General features: G+C 50.3%; 1 protein-coding gene across 1 annotated transcript in view; it reads left to right on the forward strand.

Annotated features, from left to right (window-relative positions):
- LOC138491098 (probable cation-transporting ATPase 13A4) overlaps window positions 1–23217 on the forward strand; it is a 1104196-nt gene that overhangs the window by 895334 nt on the left and 185645 nt on the right. Inside the window, exons 23-25 of the mRNA XM_069617413.1 lie at window positions 5033–5142; window positions 9304–9400; window positions 10153–10225. Of these exons, the coding sequence (XP_069473514.1) occupies window positions 5033–5142; window positions 9304–9400; window positions 10153–10225 (280 nt within the window). The remainder of the gene's footprint in view (window positions 1–5032; window positions 5143–9303; window positions 9401–10152; window positions 10226–23217) is intronic.

Below are 23217 nucleotides of genomic sequence, written 5' to 3' on the forward strand. Positions count from 1 at the left end.
CCGAGAAGCAAGGAAGGCACTATATCCCTTGGTTCGAGAGAAGCAAGGAGGGTGCTTTATGCCTAGGTTGCCGAGAAGCAAGGTGGGAAGCGGGCAGAGCGCTATATCCCTTGGTTGCTGAAAAGCAAGGAGGATGCTATATGCCTCGGTTGCCAAGAAGCAAAGAGGGCGCTATATCTCTAGGTTGCCGAGAAGAAAGGAGGATGCTAAATTCCCTAGGTTTCTGAGAAGCAAGTAGGGAAGCAAGGAGAGCGCTATATCCCTAGGTTGCCGGAAAAACGAGGAGAGCACTATATTCTTAGGTTGCCGAGAAGCAAGGAGAGTGCTTTATCCCTAGGTATTCGAGAAGCAAGGAGAGCACTATATTCTTAGGTTGCCGAGAAGCAAGGAGTGTGCTATATACCTAGGTTGCCGAGAAGCAAGGAGGGTGCTGTATACCTAGTTTGCCGAGAAGCAAGGAGAGTGCTATATGCCCTGGTTGCCGAGAAGCAAGGAGAGCACTACATCCTTAGGTTGCCGAGAAGCAAGGAGAGCGCTATATTCTTAGAATGCCGAGAAGCAAGGAGGGAAACACGGAGAGCGATATATCCCTAGGTTGCCTGAAGAACAAGGAAAGCCCTATATTATTAGGTTGCTGAGAATCAAGGAGAGCACTATATTCCTAGGTTGCCGAGAGGCAAGGAGTGCGCTATATCCCTAGGTTGCTTAGAAGCAAGGAGGGTGCTATATCTCTAGGTTGCCGAGAAGCAAGGAGGGCACTATATCCCTTGGTTGCCAAGAAGCAAGGAGGGAAGCAATGAGTGCGCTATATCCCTAGGTTGCCGGGAAGCAAGGATGGCACTATATTTCTAGGTTGCCGAGAAGCAAGGAGATCGCTATATATCTAGGTTGCTAAGAAGCAAGGAGAGTGCTATATGCCCTGGTTGCCGAGAAGCAAGGAGAGCACTATATCCTTAGGTTGCAGAGAAGGAAGGAGAGCGCTATATTCCTAAGTTGCCGAGAAGTAAGGAGGGAATCAAGGAGAGCGATTTATCCCTAGGTTGCTGAAAAGCAAGGAGAGCACTATATTTCTAGGTTGCCGTGAAGAACAGAGAGCCCTATATCCCTTGGTTTCTGAGAAGCAAGGAGGGCGCTATATGCCTAGGTTTCCGGGAAGCAAGGAGAGCACTATATTCTTAGGTTGCTGAGAAGCAAGGAGAGTGTTATATCCCTAGGGTGCCGAGAAGCAAGGAGGGCGCTATATCCCTAGATTGCCAAGAAGCAAGGAGGGAAGCAAGGAGAGCGCTATATCCCTAGGTTGCTGAGAAGCAAGGAGAGTGCTATATGCCTAGGTTGCCGAGAAGCAAGGAGAACACTATATCCTTAGTTTGCCGAGAAGCAAGGAGACTGCTAGATACCTAGTGTCTCGAGAAGCAAGGAGGGCGCTATATCCCGAGGTTGCCAAGAAGCATGAAGGGAATCAAGGAGAGCCCTATATCATAAGGTTGCAGGGAAGCAAGGAAAGCACTGTATCCCTAGGTTGCCGAGAAGAAAGGAAAGCACTATATCCCTAGGTTGCCGAGAAGCAAGGAGAGGGCTATATAACTAGGTTGCCAAGAAGCAAGGAGAGCACTATATCTCTAGGTTGCCGAGAAGCAAGGAGAGCACTATATCTCTAGGTTGCCGAGAAGCAAGGAGAGCACTATATCTCTAGGTTGCCAAGAAGCAAGGAGAGCATTATAGCCCAGGTTGCCGAGAAGCAAGTAGGGTGCTATATCGCTAGGTTGCCGAGAAGCAAGGAGGGTGTTATATCACTAGGTTGCCGAGAAACAAGGAGGGCACTATATCCCTAGGTTGCCGAGAAGCAAGCAGGGAAGCAAGGAGAGCACTATATCCCTAGGTTGCAGAGAAGCAAGGAGGGTGCTATATCCGTAGTTTGCTGAGAAGCAAGGAGGGCGCTATATCCCTAGGTTGCTGAGACGGGAGTAGGATACTATATCCCTAGGTTACTGAGAAGCAAGGAGGGCACCATATCCCTAGTTTGTAGAGAAGCAAGGTGAGTGCTATATCCCTAGGTTGCTGAGAAGCAAGGACTAACGTAAAGAGGGCCCTGTACCCCTTGATTGTCAAGAAGCAAGGGAGGCCCTATATCGCTAGGTTGCAGAGAAGCAAGGAGGGAAGCAAGGAGACAGCTATATCCCTAAGTTGCCGAGAAGCAAGGAAAGCGCTATATCCCTTGGTTGCAGAGAAGCAAGGAGAGTGCTATATGCCTAGGTAGCCAAGAAGCAAGGAGGGCGATATATCCCTAGGTTGCCGAGAAGCAAGGCAAGTGCTATATCCTTAGGTTACCGAGAAGCAAGGAGGGAGCTATATCCTTAGGTTGCCGAGAAGCAAAGAGGGAAGCAAGGAGGGCGCTATATCCCTAGGGTGCCGAGAAGCAAGGAAAGAGCTATATCCCCTGGTTGCAGAGAAGCAAGGAGAGTGCTATATGACTAGATTGTAGAGAAGCAAGGAGGGCACTATATGCCTAGGTTGCTGAGAAGCAAGGAGGGCACTATATCCTTACATTGCCGAGAAGCAAGGAGGGTGTTATATCACTAGGTTGCCGAGAAACAAGGAGAGCACTATATCCCTAGGTTGCAGAGAAGCAAGGAGGGTGCTATATCCGTAGGTTGCTGAGAAGCAAGGAGGGCGCTATATCCCTAGGTTGCTGAGACGGGAGTAGGATACTATATCCCTAGGTTACTGAGAAGCAAGGAGGGCACCATATCCCTAGTTTGTAGAGAAGCAAGGTGAGTGCTATATCCCTAGGTTGCTGAGAAGCAAGGACTAACGTAAAGAGGGCCCTGTACCCCTTGATTGTCAAGAAGCAAGAGAGGCCCTATATCGCTAGGTTGCAGAGAAGCAAGGAGGGAAGCAAGGAGACAGCTATATCCCCAAGTTGCCGAGAAGCAAGGAAAGCGCTATATCCCTTGGTTGCAGAGAAGCAAGGAGAGTGCTATATGCCTAGGTAGCCAAGAAGCAAGGAGGGCGATATATCCCTAGGTTGCCGAGAAGCAAGGCAAGTGCTATATCCTTAGGTTACCGAGAAGCAAGGAGGGAGCTATATCCTTAGGTTGCCGAGAAGCAAAGAGGGAAGCAAGGAGGGCGCTATATCCCTAGGGTGCCGAGAAGCAAGGAAAGAGCTATATCCCCTGGTTGCAGAGAAGCAAGGAGAGTGCTATATGACTAGATTGTAGAGAAGCAAGGAGGGCACTATATGCCTAGGTTGCTGAGAAGCAAGGAGGGCACTATATCCTTACATTGCCGAGAAGCAAGGAAGGCACTATATGCCAAGGATGCAGAGAAGCAAGGAGAGCGCTATATCCCTAGATTGCCGAGAAGCAAGGAAAGCGCTATATCCCTAGGTTGCAGAGAAGGAAGGAGAGTGCTGTATGCCTAGATTGCCGGGAAGCAAGGAGGGCACTATATGCCTAGGTTGCCGAGAAGCAAGGAGGGCGCTATATCTCTATGTTGCCAAGAAGCAAGGAGAGTGCTATATCTCTTGGTTACCGAGAAGCCACGAGGGAAGCAAGGAGGGCGCTAAATTCCTAGGTTGCTGAGAAGCTAGGAGGGCGCTATATGCCTAGATTGCCAAGAAGCAAGGAGGGTGCTATATCCGTAGGTTGCCAAGAAGCAAGGAGGGCACTGTATCCCTAGGTTCCCGAGACTGGGGTAGGACGCTATATCCATGGGTTGCTAAGAAGCAAGGAGGGTGCTATATCTCTAGGTTGCTGAGAAGCAAGGAGGGCACTATATCCCTAGGTTGCAGAGAAGCAGGAGGACGCTATATGCCTAGGTTGCTGAGAATCTAGGAGGGCGCGTATAGGCCTAGGTTGCCAAGAAGCAAGGAGGGCGCTATATCCCTAGGTTTCCAAGAAGCAAGGATGGCGCTATATCCCTAGTTCCCGAGACAGGGGTAGGACGCTATATCCATGGGTTGCTAAGAAGCAAGGAGAGTGCTATATGCCTAGGTTGCCGAGAAGCAAGGAGGGCACCATATCCCTAGGTTGCAGAGAAGCAAGGAGGGCGCTATATGCCTTGGTTTCCGAGAGGCAATGAGGGCACTATATGCCTAGGTTGCCGAGAAGCAAGGAGGGCACTATATCCCTAGGTTCCCGAGACGGGGGTAGGACGCTATATCCATGGGTTGCTAAGAAGCAAGGAGGGTGATGTATGCCTATGTTGCCGAGAAGCAAGGAGGGCACTATATTCCTAGGTTGCAGAGAAGCAAGGAGGGTGCTGTATGCCTAGGTTGCTGAGAAGCAAGGCGAGCGCTATATCCCTAGGTTGCTGAAAAGCAAGGAGAGCACTATATCCCTAGGTTGCAGAGAAACAAGGAGGGTGCTATATGCCTAGGTTGCAGAGAAGCAAGGAGGGTGCTGTATGCCTAGGTTGCTGAGAAGCAAGGAGGGTGCTGTATGCCTAGGTTGCCGAGAAGCAAGGAGGTCACTATATCCCTTGGTCCCCGAGACGGGAGTAGGACGCTATATCCATGGGTTGCTAAGAAGCGAGCCTGGTACTATATACCTGGAACTGGATTACTTTAGGATGTTCTGAAGGCTCCAGTGGTACCAAAGGTCCCCAGCGAGGTCTCTGTATCCCTTTGCTATCCACCTGGACAGCTTTAGTAATATTTTGCGCTCCTTGAGCAAACCCTTCTGAAGACTCTGAGACCTAGGGGAGGAGCCCTGTCCTTTCTCTAGTTGCGTCCACAGCAGCCTTGAGTTACCCACCCGAGATTAGTAGCACCGTTGTCCTTCTTGTGTTGGAGCTGAAACCCTCATACTTGCGTATGGTTGATCAGTCAACCCCATTTCCCACATTCTGAACGTGAAGGTGTTGGAAGTGTACTTTGTCTTGTGTTTTCTGTTCATCATTTGATGCATTTAATAGCACTGGCCTCGCCTCATGAAGGATTTTGACGATACATCTTTTTTTCTGTCATTGTTATGCAGGATTGTGTAGTACATATTATAAAATACAATTAATGAGTCGGCAATGCCCATTTCAGGCTTTAAAGATGGCGCATGCCGGGATCTCCTTGTCAGAGCAAGAAGCGTCGGTGGCCTCTCCTTTCACCTCTAAAATCCCCAACATAGAGTGCGTGCCACTCCTGATCAAGTAAGTTCAGTCCTTGTACTCTGTTTTATTTGGTGCTACCTGGGAAGCCTGCATGTATCAGAGCTGATCGGTAAATCCTTGCTGCTTTTGTCAACTTTTGTCTTTCAACACCAAAGAGGAACAAACACTGACCGTGGGAACAGCGGAGGCAGCATGGAGGGTATAATCCTTCGTCTTTCTTAATCTCGTCTTTCACTTCAGACGGGGCGGGTGTAGCAGAAGTCTCTTCACCCCCCCTCTTTGTATATATTCAGTATCCAATCTAAAGAATGCTCCTCATCCTTTTTAAGTTCATACATTTTCCAAAGTTCTAGACTCGCTAGGTGCTTTTCTAACTTTTTTCCTGTATACGCAGCATGCAAATATGGCGTCATATGCTGTAGAACTGCTCTCTATGATGATCCGCCTTGTGGCCATGGCATAAACATTTTGTCTGCGGTCCCTTTAACCCATTCTGCACGTAAGCGCGTGCTTTCGGTTTGCAAAGATGCACTAATGGTGTAACTTCTTCCATTTCTAACTTTTACTTCTCTTTTTACTAGCACTTCGCTTATGCTTTAGTTACAGTTTTCAATTTTATGGTTCAATCAACATACACTTATGAGCGAACACCAATCGTTGCAAGCTCCAATCACGTCACAATGCAATTATTTACTTTAATCTTGCTAAAAAAACAACCATCAAAGTTTAATCTTAAAATAATCACTTTTCGCGTCTTAACTTCCCGTTTCTCTTTTACTTAAAACATTTATTTTTTCAACTCTGACGTCATCATTCCTTATAACCACATAAAACAAAACAGACAGACTCGACCGGCCACATGTACGTGCACCTCACGATCCTCACTTGGGACTCGTCTTACCCTCTAAATTCTGCTCCGATTGGAACTTAAGCCAATTCCTTTAAGAAAGTCTTTAAACGAAACTTGTCTTCTGTATGTCCCACATTAGGAGCTCTGAATTAAAGCTTCTGCTAGCACTCTTTAAAGTCTAGGAACAGGGCGTATTCTCATAGCGTGGCTACACCTCACACCTATTTTCCTCATATCTTACTGGGTAACACTCAAGTCAGTATCTTTTCCCCATATGCATATAGATATCACACTCTAACTCTTGCATTATATTTTATCCCGCCTCTCTCCGTTACTCTGTTATTTACCACGCATGCATCCTTTTGCCACACTCTTTGGTCTTATTCACTCACCGTTCACATGTTTTTCGTCTTCGGACCTTCAGGATCACCGCCTTCGTTACCGCCTCTTCGAGCCGCTTTCCGATCTGCTTCTCGTCGATGTGGGAGGGGTTTCTATTGAAACTAGGGTTCCTGTCACACCCTCCTTGCAAGTATTTTTTCCTTTTCTAACCACAATCTACGGGGAGCTTCACGTCCTGTCAGCCGAATGGCAAAGTTCGTGTGATATTGCCGAGACTCTAAAGTTACTTATGTCGACGGCTGATGGTATCTTATCTAACCATCAATCTCTGCTACCAAGTGAACTGGAGGCTTCCAGCCCTTTAAAATGAGTAGCATAACCCTTGAGATGGATGGGGATGCAGATTTTAATCAAACATCAACAATTCAGATGACACAAATAGCTTGGCAAATGTTTGTCTGTTTTAATGCAAGTAATTAAAACAGGGAGTAAAACAAACATCAGCAATCGCTCGATACTAAACTCTCTCCATTTCATAAAAAACCTAGGTTCTTAAACCCAAAATTGGTCATAGCTGATGTGCTGACCTGCTTCATTGCCAACGTCATTCTACGTGGCAAACTACTAAAACCTATCGGAAAGCGGGATTGGTTCTAAGGGAACAACTAAGCCTTCCGAGGTCGATAAATGAGTACCAATTTCGGTTGGGTGATACTGTATGTAAATATGTGCTCTGTAAAGCGCTTTGGATTAAGGCGCTATATAAATAACACACCATTATCATCATTATATCTGTATAGAGTAACAGAGAGAAATAATTGGATATTTAACATCAGGTGGGGCAACTAAGCCCTCCCTTCAACATGGCCACTATGAACGTCACTAAATGTACGACGTCCCATTGGCTACACAAACTATAGAACCCCCAACTATGTGGTCCTCTACAATTGGTTGGCTACTAACCCCCGTCAATAACTTTCCACCTACGTGAGCAGCAGGCAGGCCGAACAACCAGGTGCGGGTAAGCCATGTGCGGGTAAGCCTGTTTTGATACCAGCTTCCCACCAATTAAAAATACACTACATCATCACCTCAATGATTCAGTGTCAGCTAGTGTTTGAAGTTGGCCTTGAGTCTGTACTGTTCTCTGGGATTTTTTAAGGAGTATGGGTACTTTCTGACTTTCATGCGTAGGTGTGATCTTCTCATGCGTCCAACTTCCTTCCATCACGTGACTGGACACCACGATTTGAGCCTTTTCATGTATTTGATTTTATTCTCCAATAGTCCTCTGAGGTCTTTTGTTTTCACTTGACCTCCTTGAACAGGAGCTTCTGTTCTTTCATGTTAACTGTATCCAATGTCAGCCAATTTCTAGTTCTGATAAGACCTTGGCTTTCTTGGCTCATCCAATTCCTTAGCTGAAATATATTCTGTTTAATTCAATTGCTTTTGTAACTGGGACACTGAATTGAGGCCTTCCCCGTTGCTCAAGACTGCTATATACATGGTGGAACCTTCATTCTTCATTCAATCTATGTGTATCTATGAGGTATATATGATAGGTTGGCGCTAGCTGCGATCTATTCACTATTAAAAGCATGTGGCTAGCTTCATGATTGCTTTGCTGCTTGCGTTTCATTGCATCTGTACACGTTTAAACTAAGTATCTTCATCTTGCTTATGGTATACGTCTCTTCATCTAGATCCCAAGATGTTACTTATCCTTGGTACTTCTTTGTTCTTCATAAATCGTCTTCCTCTCTGGTCTAGCTATCTTCTATATGAAGTAGATTCAGTTTTGTATGACGTCACCATTCATCCTGGCCATTCAGTTTCTTTGTTTCATCAGGAATCGCGTTCAAATGGCCATCATAGTGACTTGGATGCAAGTATGGTTTCCTCAATGGGTACTTCACTTCCCATATTCTCTTAGGGATAGGTATTCTTATGGGTACTGCACAGAGTTGTTGCTCTCCGTCTTGCTTTCTTATTGGTGCAGTATACGTCACATGCTTTGGTTCATACTTTTCAGGTAATGTAGGTGGGGCCGGTGGAGTGGGGGTATTTGGCTCCTTCTCCACACTTGTAATTGCTGCTCCACTACCTCTTTTTCTCTTGGCATCTTGTCTTCAGCCTGTCTGCCTCCTCTTCACCTCCTCTTCCCTCAATGCCTTCCTCCTGCACCGCAGCTCCACTCTCTCCGAATGTCCATGCCTTTCTGACAGCAGCAGGGCTTTAGAAAAAGGCCTAACCCTTCCTCCTTGGCAAACAGGGCTCAGGTGTGTGAGTTTTTGTTGTTTGAAATGTGATTGCTTCTGTTCCACTTAACCCCTGCCTTTCTGTGTCCCCTCCTTCATGCATCGCCTTACGGGTCATGCCCTTAAGTTGGCTGACCACCGTATTGGATTTGTAATTTGAGCATGTACAGAGAAGGGGGGATGCAGCGGAGCTCCATGGCCCAATCCAGGTGCACCCACTCATAAGCTGAAGATGGCAACCCAGAGGACTTCTTTACGAAATGACTCATGCATACACTTGTCTCCCACTACGTCTGTGCATCTGTGACCCTTGTAAACCTGTATTAAAAGTGTTTCCCATTCTCCCAGGTACACATGGGGTAGTTACTGTGATGGAACTAATGAGCTGGGGTTCGGGCCATGCAGGGAAGGTGTATTGCTCATAGGTGACTTCAGTTCACAAAGGTTCCTTAAAGAGACTGCATCATGTGACAAGCCCCTGCCACTCAGCTGGGGTAGGGTGGCGGGCGGGGGGATCCAGGGGTTCCCTCCCTCACCACCCCCAGGTCTATCAACACTTAATAGGTGGCATGACACCCTTCCACTGTGTTTCCCCGCCCCTTCACCCCTCCAGTCAGGCAGGGGACTGTGCCACAGGCTCCTGATGTGTGACATGTGCTCTAAGGCTGGCTCTCTTGATGCCTACCATGCAGTTTAATGTTGGATCTCCTGATGCATGCCTTGTACATCCATGTTTCTCTTTTACAGGGAAGGCAGAGCGGCGCTCGTCACTTCGTTCTGTGTCTTTAAGTACATGGCCCTGTACAGTATGATCCAGTACCTCGGCGTCCTGCTGCTCTACTGGGTAAGGTGGTATGTCCCTCCTTCCTGTATATTGCTTGCGGGTGCCGTGTCATGTAAGTTCCTCTTGAAAATAATGAAAGTCTTTAGGACAAGATACGAAAATGAAAGTTGACTGTTTTATACTATAAACAATATACAGGGAATAATATGGTAACTTTCAATAAGATGGTTCCTGTTATAGTCACAAGTTCCTAGTAACAGTGCGATGTGTAAACGTAGTCGCATGTAGGGCTGGATACGCAACCTGGAGAGTGATTCTACTCCAGACTTCCTGACTCGACATAATGGTGCAAACTGGCATAAATGACGGTCTGCTATTCTGTTCTTTTTTCTATCGAAACACTAGAAGCACTAGATGCAAGCTGAGCCCAGTATTGGGCACTTTATAAAAGCCTCAACATATAGTGTGAGTCAATGGTGCCATCAGTGGGATATTCAGTTCTCCTGATCCCCCTGGTCATAGAGGCGGAAGGTAACACTCAAGTTGTATGTGTATGAAGAGTGGCCCCTTTTGTGCTATCTGACTTCTGATCACAGATCGAGGTGCCTTCTAGAAGAAGGTAGATGCTTTTCTCTTGCATTTATGCTGAAAGATAGTTTGGTAATCCCACTGCTTGAGAACATACAACAAGTCTAATCATCTGTCGTGTGTTCCCATTTACAAGGAGTAGCAGAGTGGTCAAACTGCAGAAAATGTTGCTTGGAACTGCACAGCGTTGTTCTAAAATACCTCCTTTCTACCTCTTCTTTTAGAAATTACAATCCTTTGGGAATTACCAGTTTCTTTTCCAGGATCTGGCCATCACCACTGTCATTGGTGTCACAAGTAAGTCCTGTTTCAGACTTGTTGCTTTCCTCCACCTGCTGTTGATGGTTGTGGTGATGCATACAGTTTTGTGAATTGGATAGTGTGTACTACACATCTCTAAAGATGTTACGTCTTTGCAAACAGGGCTTGATTTTGTATCAAGGAAGAAACTTCTAACTCTACTCTACTTGGTCTGACGCACATGCCTGACATACTCTACCCACAATCCTCTCCATTTCCCAATCTATTGCACTGCTCTCCATTGCTTCCCAGCTGTGCTTGTGCAACCACCATGCAGAGTGTGGTGAGCGCTCTCCATTGCTAGCTTCACTCATTACAGGAACTTTTCATCTAAAGTAAAGGTTTAACCCCTTAAGAAGTGCTAAGGACTAGATTGCTTGTCATAGGAGCATGGGATCTCTCATTAGGTCAATTTTTCTTAGCAGTTAAGTGGAACTGATGCCTAAAATATGTCAACATTTTAGACAAAAACATTATGGCCTAATTCAAATTATGCCATATTCATCATTGTGATAAATACATTGAGCGACTAGAGAGATCCTGTGCATACGTGCGCTAACCGCATCCTCTGTATCGTTTAACTGGTGGTAGAACATTAAAGGACCAATGTTTGATGATATTAGGAGTAGGTAGCCTGAGGCATATATATTAGACTACGAGTAAATTGAAACCTGATTCGTTTGGCCACATTAAGAATTATACATGTAAGGTCCCTCCAAGAATAAGATTGAATGTTGGTCATTTCGGCCGAGTACTTAAGAAGCCTTCAGGTTGAGGTGCTTCTATGTTCCCGTCCTCGTGTTCCTCGTCTCTAGATCTTTCAGAGAGCTGTGCGTGGGATCTGCTCAGTCCTCCTTGATACCCTGCATTCACAGCCGTCCCTGCAACACTCTCTAAGGCTCTCTTTCACTCATGCTGGTGGCGATCACAGGAAGCGCTTCATGAGCCTGGGCTCCTGCTGCAGCGGATACAAGTGAGCTCCTCTGTAATCTCTAATAGGAGGCTCATTCTCTCATGTGATGACTCCTGCGGAGTCATCACTGATCCCCCCGCCTAATGTCTCCTCCCATGTGGCCAGGGGAAGGCAGCCCCTACCTGATCCTGACCCTGAGGGTCGTATTCTGAGGCTGGATCACATGCAAGTAGATGGCTGTAAGGGGAGGGTGGTAACTCCACGAGGAGAGAAGCAATATACTTCTCTTTAATGGTCCATTGATTCCAGGGGTTTTGATGGCTTGCTGCCATTATTTAAAACCATATAATTCTAAAATCATGGAAAATACACTGTTTAAACAAGAACCCATTCAGTCTTCATGTAGATATGGTGACACTAAAACATGTGACATATCTGATGTCTATGGTTATTGTAATGTTAGTGCAATTATTCAATCATGTAATGTGAAATCCATTGAAACGTCTTTGGACTCAAAGTCCCTGCAATCCTCAAGTACTATGACGAGGAAGAGGAGTAAGGAGTTCGTATGGAGGAATTGTGACCTTGAAAACACTGTGCAGCCCAGTTCTTACAAGACCAATCTGCTGCGCAGGACTTTTAAATTCCATAATCATCTGCATCTGAAGGGAGAAGTTGGAAGGAAAGTGAATGGAGAGAAAGGGTAGGTTGCAGAGTGCGGGGAACAGGAAGTGTCACCAGTTGTAGAGGGCATTGTACGAAGGACTGTAGGAATAGAAGCTCGCAAAAGTCTGATGGCGGCATTCAAGACTGGAGAGGGGAAGCTCCAGGCGAGAGGAAGCAGAAGATGCGCAGCAGAGCCAAATACAGAGACGCGATCACGCAAGCCTTGTACGGACACTCCGACCTCGCCGTCCTGAAATGCAAGTGCAGGGTGGCTGAGAGGAAGTGCAGGGCTTTGGGCGAATCCTCTGATGAAAGGGCCCGTTGCCTTCTCCAAAGGCAATACAGACTCTATCCTGTCCAAGAAGAGAGCTTACATTCAAACCCGGGTCTCTGTGGCCTGTATAAACAAGTCCAAACGCTTTAAAATCTGCAAGGAACTGGCCAATCCTGTTGCAGTCTCTACCTTTCCTGTTCCCTCCCAGGCTCTCTGTATGGCTCTGGCCTCTCACCTCTCCACTAAAACTCTTCTCTGTCTCCTCTTCCTGTCCCTCTTACTCTCTCGGCCCCCTTTTGGCCATCTCTCCCTCTCCTCCTTTTTCCTCCTTCTCTCTGACAACACCTGACGAGGTCTCTAGACAAGTCTGGTCCATGAAAGTGTCATCTAAGAACCATCAAGGACCATACTGACACCCTCGCTCCAGCTTTGGCAGATTTCTGTAATCACTCTTTCACCACTGGAACTTTCCTCTCCCCACTTAAGCACTCTATTGTGCACCCACTCCTCAAGAAGCTGTCTGCCAATCCTACCTGCCTGGGAAACTATTGCCCGATCTCCATCACCCCTTTCCATGACAAATTCTTGGAAAAGCTGGCCATCGCCCAGCTTACTCTCCACACTGAATCTGTTAGTTGTCTCCATGATCATCAGTCTGGCTTCCGAGCTACCAGAGGCACAGAAACTGCTCTCCTGAACACCCGTGAAGATCTGCTCTCTAACCGTGATTCTAGCATTCCTTCTGTCCTCATCCTCCTTGATTGTTCCTCTGCTTTCGACATGGTCAATCACACCATCCTGATCAATCGACTCTGTGAGAACCTGGGCATCACTGATCAAGCCCTGGAGTGGTTGATCTCCTTCCTCTTGGACCATCCCTCCCAGGTCCAACCTGTACCTTTCTCTCTGGCACCCCTCACTCTACCTGTGGCGTTCCCCAGGGCTCTGTCCTCTCACCCTGGTTTTTCAACCTCTACTTGGCCCCTTTGGCCCACCTGATCTCTACCTTATTTAACTTTCAGTGTTATGCTCTTGACACTCCACTTTCCTTAAGGCACCCCCCAGCCACCTCTCCTCTCATTCCTGACTCTGTCCACGATTCAGGATTGGTGCACCTCCAACGATCTCTGCCTTAATGCCAGTAAGACGGAGAGCCTTCTCATTGGGACCCCTGCACCTGCTTTCCCTCTCTCACGCCCACCATGGGCCCTCTTCCTTCGCCTTCCTGTGAGGCAAAAAACCTTGGTGTCATCTTCGACTCCACTTTTTCTCCTCACATCTCAGACATCGTCAAGAAGTCCCACTACCACCTGCACCTCCTCAAAGAGACTCTTCTCTTTCTCACTTTCCCCCCATAAGCTCACTGTCTCCAGAGCCCTGGTTCTCACTAGACTACTACGACAGCCTCTTTCTCAACCTGCCTTCCTCTACTCTCTGCCCTCTGCAACTAATGCAGAACAGGCCGGCGAGATTTATTCTTGGCCTCAAGCCTAGGGACCATTTCTCTCCAGCCCCGAAATCTCTCAACTGGCTCCCGGTGGCTGCAAGGATCAACTTCAAGACCCTTTGCATTGTCCACAAGGCTTTCTGGGATTGTGCCCCTTCTCTCAGCTACCTCCAGCTCTCTAAGGGGTGGGATGCTTCTCCAGGCAGAGAGTGGGGGTGTAGATCTCTCTCATCTGCAGGTGGAATGGGTTCCCTGCCCCTCTCATACGTGAGCTGGACCACCTGAAGTTCTGGAGGCAGCTCTAAACTTTCCTCTTCTCCTCTGCTTTCTCTCTCTCTCCCTCCCCTGCTGACCTACCTGGCCTACCAGGTCTGCTGTATCGACTGGTTGCTTGGCTACCCTCAGAGTCTCACTGGGCACCAGTCTCCTTCTTCATCAGTCGCCCTTGCACTGCCTCCGGGCCTACCATGCACCTAGGGGCTGTCACTGTAACCCTACAGTCCATTGTCTCCTGCACTACCCAGAGCTGCGCTGCCCTGGCTACACTTCCTCAGAGCATTGCCACCCTGTTTCCCCTCCCTCCCCCTTGCACCACCCTCTTCCCCTTGCACTTCTCGTTCTCGCACTTGCACGATCTGAATGACACAGGGCCTAGTAAGATCATTTGTCTTGTCCTCCCTCTTTCTTCCCTCCCTTGTCTTGTCACTCCTAGAAACATTTGTGTACAGGCACATTATTACAGACATATATCAAAGCTGCGTTGGTCTTGGCAGTGGAGGCTGGTGGAGCCGACACAGAGATCCAGCGGGAGTCTGCCACTACTGGTGAGCCGGCTCCTCACGAGCATCACTCAACTGCCGCACGAAGATCCAATGATTCAGCTTTATAGAGAAGGGGGGCCCCAGGACGTGCAGAGATGCAGAAAAGCATGTTAAAGGTACTGTTGAAAACTGACTGAATAGAAATATATGAAAAGGTGAATGTGGTGCACTTCTCCTGACTTAAGAGGTCAGTTGGGAGACATCTGGGACAAGCATTGCAAAGAGTCAAAAGAGATTGAAAGAGAGGTTGCAGGCCAAAGCTTGAACAAGCCCTCAGGAAAGGGATGTCAGTTTGGGGAACATTGGTACAACTAATAGAAGAAGTCAACAAAAGTGTGTTAGTGATGAATCACATTTGTGTGATACTTAAAAAGAAAGTGAATGTGAAGAGAAGCCTGCTAAGGATATCGGGTAGTGAAACTTTTTTGGACAAGGATACCTGGCAGGAGAGTACACCAGGGGATCTGAGAGAGCCAAAGGGGAGATATTCCTGGCAGGAGAGTAAACCAGGATATCAAGAGTTTTTAGTTGATGAGCTTCCTGGCAGGAGAGTTTACCGGGAAACTCACTTTGAATTGATTTGTTGAAAAGAGACTTGGTAATTTGTTTCCTTTGAACATTTTGTCAACTGGAAACTTTGAATAGACTTGCCTTTTGCCATACTTAAATCTGTTTTGAAAAAGACATTTGTTTTGCCATCTTGAACAGTAGTAAAGACTTTTCGTTATCTTATTTAAACCAACACTGTGAAAAAGATACTTTTTTGTGCCATTCTGAAAGACTAGGAGAGACTTCTTCTTTTCCAAACCAGTCTCATAGCAGGAACATATGTTTTGTCATCTCGAGGAGCGTTTTAGGTAAAAGGGACATTTTTAAGGCCTTTGAGAGAATGGTTTTGACACAGAACATTGCGAATAATTTTCCTGAATTAATCCAGGGGAAAGGAGCTAACCCTTGGATACAAGAAGTATTTTTGTTGAAGTCATATGTTTGTGTTATTGGTCTCAAAGCTACTGGAAAATAAGCCCAAGTGGAAAATCTAGTCCTGCCAATCAGGTAACACTCTTCCACTCAAGCCAGTCAGAGTGCTCCGTTACCGGTGATTCTCATAGTTCACTATTCTCCCCAGGGCGCCATGTGAGGCAGTTTCTTTAAAGTGTGCTCTTAAATCTCAGCTAGGTATGTACAACCCACCTCAGACACTTGTGTTGATCCCACCTATGACACCACGTCATGGCTGGGGTAACAACAGAAAAATCAGACCCTTTAATTCTCTGTCACTTTTATTCAGTATATACTGTGAACGCTGATATACTTTACTTCAGTTGAGCCGTGGACAGAGCCAAACCGCAAACATAGTTTGGTGATAAAGTGTTGACAACAGACATGTTTAGGGAGGTGGTGCGGCAAAAGATTTGATTGGTTGGCATATGCACACAGTTCCATGAGGTGGTGCGAGCAGGATGTGTGCCTCTGTCCAGAGACACAGGAATGCCCAGTACCACCCTCAGCATCACTAATGAAAGTGTGCTATACCCCCTGAGAACCGGAAAAGAGATCATGCGGGTGCTGAACACCTGGTTAGGTCCTACATGTTTCGGAAAGGACTTCTGGAGTCAGTGGTTTTGAGCACGTGGGTAGGTCCAGCAGAATTGAATAGGTATGGAAGGGTGAATTAAAGCCATTCCTTTCGAGGTCAGAGGATGTGTCACTAGGATTTTCACTATTCTTGGAACTGACTACATGTATCTTAGTCTTCTATATGAACCCCACCCTATGGAAACACTACCTCTACCTTTCCTGCCCGAGGTTGCTTATTAGATTACTTGGTTATGCTAGCAGCAGGGCTCGGCAATGTGCACTCTAGCCATCGGCTATTGATAATTGACCCTTTGTGAGTGAGAAATGTGTATATGTGACATTGAGCAGTGAAACTGGACCAGCAATATCCCTCTGAAAGCCCCGGAGTCAACACGTGTGGCCAGTGTGGGTTACCTGGCTTTAGGGGGTAGGGACCCTTCAGCTAGGGTGGAGGGACCACATGGGGCTGTCAAGGGAGCAATAGCCCCCCCCCCCTTTGTTTTAAGCATCGCAGTCTTGCCAGACAAGTTGCTTATAAAACGTACTAGATCACCTTAAATATTTGTCTGTGGATTTTTGAGGCCGTCTGTCACGGTTGCCTGATGCTCAACACTTCCAAAACAGAAGTTCTCTGGTTTCAATGCCAGCCCACTCCCCCATCTCACCCCCACCCTCCGAAGCACCTCTCTCCATCACCCAAGGCGTGCACCCTTGGTGTCCTCTTAGACTACGAACTTGAGTCCATGAATGTATCACTACCATGGCTGCTGTGGCGTAATTGTCCCCTGAATATAAGAATGTGCCCCTTTGCCCCCCTCTAGCGCATCACACAGACAACTCTGGTCTATACCCTAGTTCTCAGCAACCTTACCCCTCTACCCATTGTTTCCCCTCTGAACAAAGTCCTCTGCTTCAGCACATGCCCCACTACAACCTATCCAGAACCCCCACCCCCACCTATACTCCCATCCTGGGCGGCTGCCCATGCACAATGAACCCTGCTTTAAACTCCTACTCCTTGTCTTGAGATCTATGAATGTTCTGGCCTCCCAAACCCTCGCTGGCTGCATTCCTTACCCTCCCTCTTGCTCGCATTCCTCTGTGCTCTCCTCAAACCCTCTATGGGCGACCCTCTGTACCTCCCTCACCAGAACGCCCTACATCCAGCCATCAACACCAGCCCAGCAGCGCAAGTCTTCATAACCTGACTCAAAGAGCACCTGGTAACTAGTGAGGGGTGCCATCATCCATACAGCCCCTGACATCATCCATACCACCCCTGACATCCTCCATACCACCCCTGCCATCCTCCATACCACCCCAGCCATCCTCCATACCACCCCTGACATCATCCCCACCACCCCTGACATCATCCATACCACCCCTGCCATCATCCATACCACCCCAGACATCATCCCCACCACCCCTGACATCAGCCATACCACCCCTGCGATCATCCATACCACCCCTGCCATCATCCCCACCACCCCTGACATCATCCACACCACACCTGACATCATCCACCCACCCCTGCCATCCTCCATACCACCCCTGACATCATCCCCACCACCCCTGCCATCCTCCATACCACCCCTGACATCATCCAAAACACCCCTGCCATCATCCCCACCACCCCTGGCATCATCCATACCACCCCTGACATCATCTCCACCACCCCTGCCATCATCCATACCACCCCCGCCAGCATCCATACCACCCCTGACATCATCCCCACCACCCCTGGCATCATCCATACCACCCCTGCCATCATCCCCACCACCCCCGCCATCATCCATACCACCCCCGCCAGCATCCATACCACCCCTGACATCATCCCCACCACCCCTGGCATCATCCATACCACCCCTGCCATCATCCCCACCACCCCTGACATCATCCATACCACCCCTGCCATCATCCATACCACCCCTGACATCATCCATACCACCCCTGACATCATCCCCCCCACCCCTGCCATCATCCATACCACCCCTGACATCATCCATACCACCCTGCCATCATCCCCACCACCCCTGACATCATCCATACCACCCCTGCCATCATCCCCACCACACCTGACATCATCCATACCACCCCTGCCATCCATACCACCCCTGCCATCATCCATACCACCCCTGACATCATCCATACCACCCTGCCATCATCCCCACCACCCCTGACATCATCCACAGCACCCCTGGCATCATCCCCACCACCCCTGGCATCATCCATACCACCCCTGACATCATCTCCACCACCCCTGCCATCATCCATACCACTCCCGCCAGCATCCATACCACCCCTGACATCATCCCCACCACCCCTGGCATCATCCATACCACCCCTGCCATCATCCCCACCACCCCTGATATCATCCATACCACCCCTGCCATCATCCATACCACCCCTGACATCATCCATACCACCCCTGACATCATCCCCACCACCCCTGCCATCATCCATACCACCCCTGACATCATCCATACCACCCTGCCATCATCCCCACCACCCCTGACATCATCCATACCACCCCTGCCACCCTCCATACCACCCCTCCCATCATCCATACCACCCCTGCCATCATCCATACCACCCCTGACATCATCCATACCACCCCTGTCATCATCCCCACCACCCCTGGCATCATCCATACCACCCCTGCCATCATCCCCACCACCCCTTCCATCATACATACCACCCCTGACATCATCCACACCACCCCTGACATATCCACACCACCCCTGGCATCAACCATACCACCCCTGACATCATCCCCACCACCCCAGACATCATCCAAACCACCCCTGCCATCCTCCATACCACCCCTGCCATCCTCCACACCACCGCTGACATCCTCCACACCACCCCTGACATCATCCCCACCACCCCTGCCATCATCCCCACCACCCCTGCCATCCTCCACACCACCGCTGACATCCTCCACACCACCCCTGACATCATCCCCAAAACCCCGGCCAACATCCATACAACCCCTTCCATCATCCCCACCACCCCTGCCATCATCCCCACCACCCCTGCCATCATCCCCACCACCCCTGACATCATCCACACCACCCCTGACATCATCCACACCACCCCTGCCATTATCCCCACCACCCCTGCCATCATCCATACCACCCCTGACATCATCCATACCACCCCTGTCATCATCCCCACCACCCCTGGCATCATCCATACCACCCCTGCCATCATCCCCACCACCCTTGCATCATCCCCACCACCCTTGCCATCATCCCCACCACCCCTGCCATCCTCCATACCACCCCTGCCATCATCCATACCACCCCTGCCATCCTCCATACCACCCCTGACATCATCCATACCACCCCTGCCATCATCCCCACCACCCCTGCCATCATCCCTACCACCCCTGCCATCATCCATACCACCCCTGCCATCCTCCATACCACCCCTGCCATCCTCCATACCTCCCCTGACATCATCCATACCACCCCTGCCATCATCCATACCACCCTGCCATCATCCATACCACCCCTGCCATCCTCCATACCACCCCTGCCATCATCCCCACCACCCCTGCCATCATCCCCACCACCACAGCCATCATCTATACCACCCCTGCCATCATCCATACCACCCCTGGCATCATCCATACCACCCCTGCCATCCTCCATACCACCCCTGCCATCAACCATACCACCCCTGACATCCATACCACCCCTGCCATCCTCCATAACACCGCTGACATCATCCATACCACCCCTGCCATCCTCCATAACACCCCTGACATCATCCATACCACCCCAGACATCATCCATACCACCTCAGACATCCTCCATACCACACCTGACATCATCCCCACCACCCTTGCCATCATCCCCACCACCCCTGACATCATCCCCACCACCCCTGCCATCATCCACACCACCCCTGCCATCATCCATACCACCCCTGCCATCCTCCATACCACCCATGCCATCATCCATACCACCCCTGCCATCATCCATACCACCCCTGACATCCTCCATACCACCCCTGCCATCATCCCCACCACCCCTGACATCATCCATACCACCCCTGCCATCATCCATACCACCCCTGCCATCATCCCCACCACCCCTGACATCATCCACATCACCCCTGCCATCATCCCCACCACCCCTGACATCATCCATACCACCCCTGCCATCATCCCCACCACCCCTGCCATCATCCCCACCACCCCTGCCATCATCCATACCACCCCTGCCATCCTCCATACCACCCCTCCCATCATCCATACCACCCCTGCCATCATCCATACCACCCCTGACATCCTCCATACCACCCCTGCCATCATCCCCACCACACCTGACATCATCCATACCACCCCTGCCATCATCCCCACCACCCCTGCCATCATCCCCACCACCCCTGCCATCATCCCCACCACCCCTGACATCATCCACACCACCCCTGACATCATCCACACCACCGCTGCCATCATCCATACCACCCCTGCCATCATCCCCACCACCCCTGACATCCTCCATACCACCCCTGCCATCATCCCCACCACCCCTGACATAATCCATACCACCCATGCCATCATCCATACCACCCCTGCCATCATCCCCACCACCCCTGCCATCATTCCCACCACCCCTGACATCATCCACACCACCCCTGCCATCATCCCCACCACCCCTGACATCATCCATACCACCCCTGCCATCATCCATACCATCCCTGCCATCATCCCCACCACCCCTGCCATCATCCCCACCACCCCTGCCATCCTCCATACCACCCCTGCCATCATCCATACCACCCCTGCCATCATCCATACCACCCCTGACATCCTCCATACCACCCCTGGCATCATCCCCACCACACCTGACATCATCCATACCACCCCTGCCATCATCCCCACCACCCCTGCCATCATCCCCACCACCCCTGACATCATCCCCACCACCCCTGACATCATCCACACCACCCCTGACATCATCCATACCACCCCTGGCATCATCCCCACCACCCCTGCCATCATCCATACCACCCCTGACATCATCCATACCACCCCTGACATCATTTATACCACCCCTGCCATCATCCCCACCACACCTGACATCATCCATACCACCCCTGCCATCATCCATACCACCCCTGCCATCATCCACACCACCCCTGCCATCATCCATACCACCCCTGCCATCATCCCCACCACCCCTGCCATCATCCATACCACCCCTGACATCCTCCATACCACCCCTGACATCCTCCACACCACTCCTGACATCATCCCCAACACCCCTGCCATCATCCCCACCACACCTGCTATCATCCATACCACCCCTGATATCATCCCCACCACCCCTGCCATCATCCCCACCACCCCTGACATCATCCCCACCACCCCTGCCATCATCCCCACCACCTCTGCCATCATCCCCACCACACCTGCCATCATCCATACCACCCTGACATCATCCACACCACCCCTGACATCATCCATACCACCCCTGCCATCATCCCCACCACCCCTGCCATCATCCCCACCACCCCTGCCATCATCCATAGAACCCCTGCCATCATCCCCACCACCCCTGCCATCATCCCCACCACCCCTGCCATAATCCATACCACCCCTGACATCATCCATACCACCCCTGCCATCATCCCCACCACCCCTGCCATCATCCCTACCACCCCTGCCATCATCCATACCACCCCTGCCATCCTCCATACCACCCCTGCCATCCTCCATACCTCCCCTGACATCATCCATACCACCCCTGCCATCATCCATACCACCCCTGCCATCCTCCATACCACCCCTGCCATCATCCCCACCACCCCTGCCATCATCCCCACCACCCCTGCCATCATCCATACCACCCCTGCCATCATCCATACCACCCCTGGCATCATCCATAACACCCCTGCCATCCTCCATACCACCCCTGCCATCATCCATACCACCCCTGACATCATCCATACCACCCCTGCCATCCTCCATAACACTGCTGACATCATCCATACCACCCCTGCCATCCTCCATAACACCCCTGACATCATCCATAACACCCCAGACATCATCCATACCACCTCAGACATCCTCCATACCACCTCAGACATCCTCCATACAACACCTGACATCATTCACACCACCCCTGACATCATCCCCACCACCCTTGCCATCATCCCCACCACCCCTGACATCATCCCCACCACCCCTGCCATCATCCACACCACCCCTGCCATCCTCCATACCACCCCTGCCATCCTCCATACCACCCCTGCCATCATCCATACCACCCCTGCCATCATCCATACCACCCCTGACATCCTCCATACCACCCCTGCCATCATCCCCACCACCCCTGACATCATCCATACCACCCCTGCCATCATCCATACCACCCCTGCCATCATCCCCACCACCCCTGCCATCATCCCCACCACCCCTGACATCATCCACACCACCCCTGCCATCATCCCCACCACCCCTGACATCATCCATACCACCCCTGCCATCATCCCCACCACCCCTGCCATCATCCATACCACCCCTGCCACCCTCCATACCACCCCTCCCATCATCCATACCACCCCTGCCATCATCCATACCACCCCTGACATCATCCATACCACCCCTGTCATCATCCCCACCACCCCTGGCATCATCCATACCACCCCTGCCATCATCCCCACCACCCCTTCCATCATACATACTACCCCTGACATCATCCACACCACCCCTGACATATCCACACCACCCCTGGCATCAACCATACCACCCCTGACATCATCCCCACCACCCCAGACATCATCCATACCACCCCTGCCATCCTCCATACCACCCCTGCCATCCTCCACACCACCGCTGACATCCTCCACACCACCCCTGACATCATCCCCACCACCCCTGCCATCATCCCCACCACCCCTGCCATCATCCCCACCACACCTGCCATCCTCCACACCACCGCTGACATCCTCCACACCACCGCTGACATCCTCCCCACCACCCCTGCCATCATCCATACAACCCCTGCCATCATCCCCACCACCCCTGCCATCATCCCCACCACCCCTGCCATCATCCCCACCACCCCTGACATCATCCACACCACCCCTGACATCATCCACACCACCCCTGCCATTATCCCCACCACCCCTGCCATCATCCATACCACCCCTGACATCATCCATACCACCCCTGACATCATCCATACCACCCCTGTCATCATCCCCACCACCCCTGGCATCATCCATACCACCCCTGCCATCATCCCCACCACCCTTGCATCATCCCCACCA

Source organism: Ambystoma mexicanum, chromosome 10, assembly GCF_040938575.1.
Source record: "Ambystoma mexicanum isolate Mex_15411 chromosome 10, UKY_AmexF1_1, whole genome shotgun sequence".
Lineage (NCBI taxonomy): Eukaryota > Metazoa > Chordata > Amphibia > Caudata > Ambystomatidae > Ambystoma > Ambystoma mexicanum.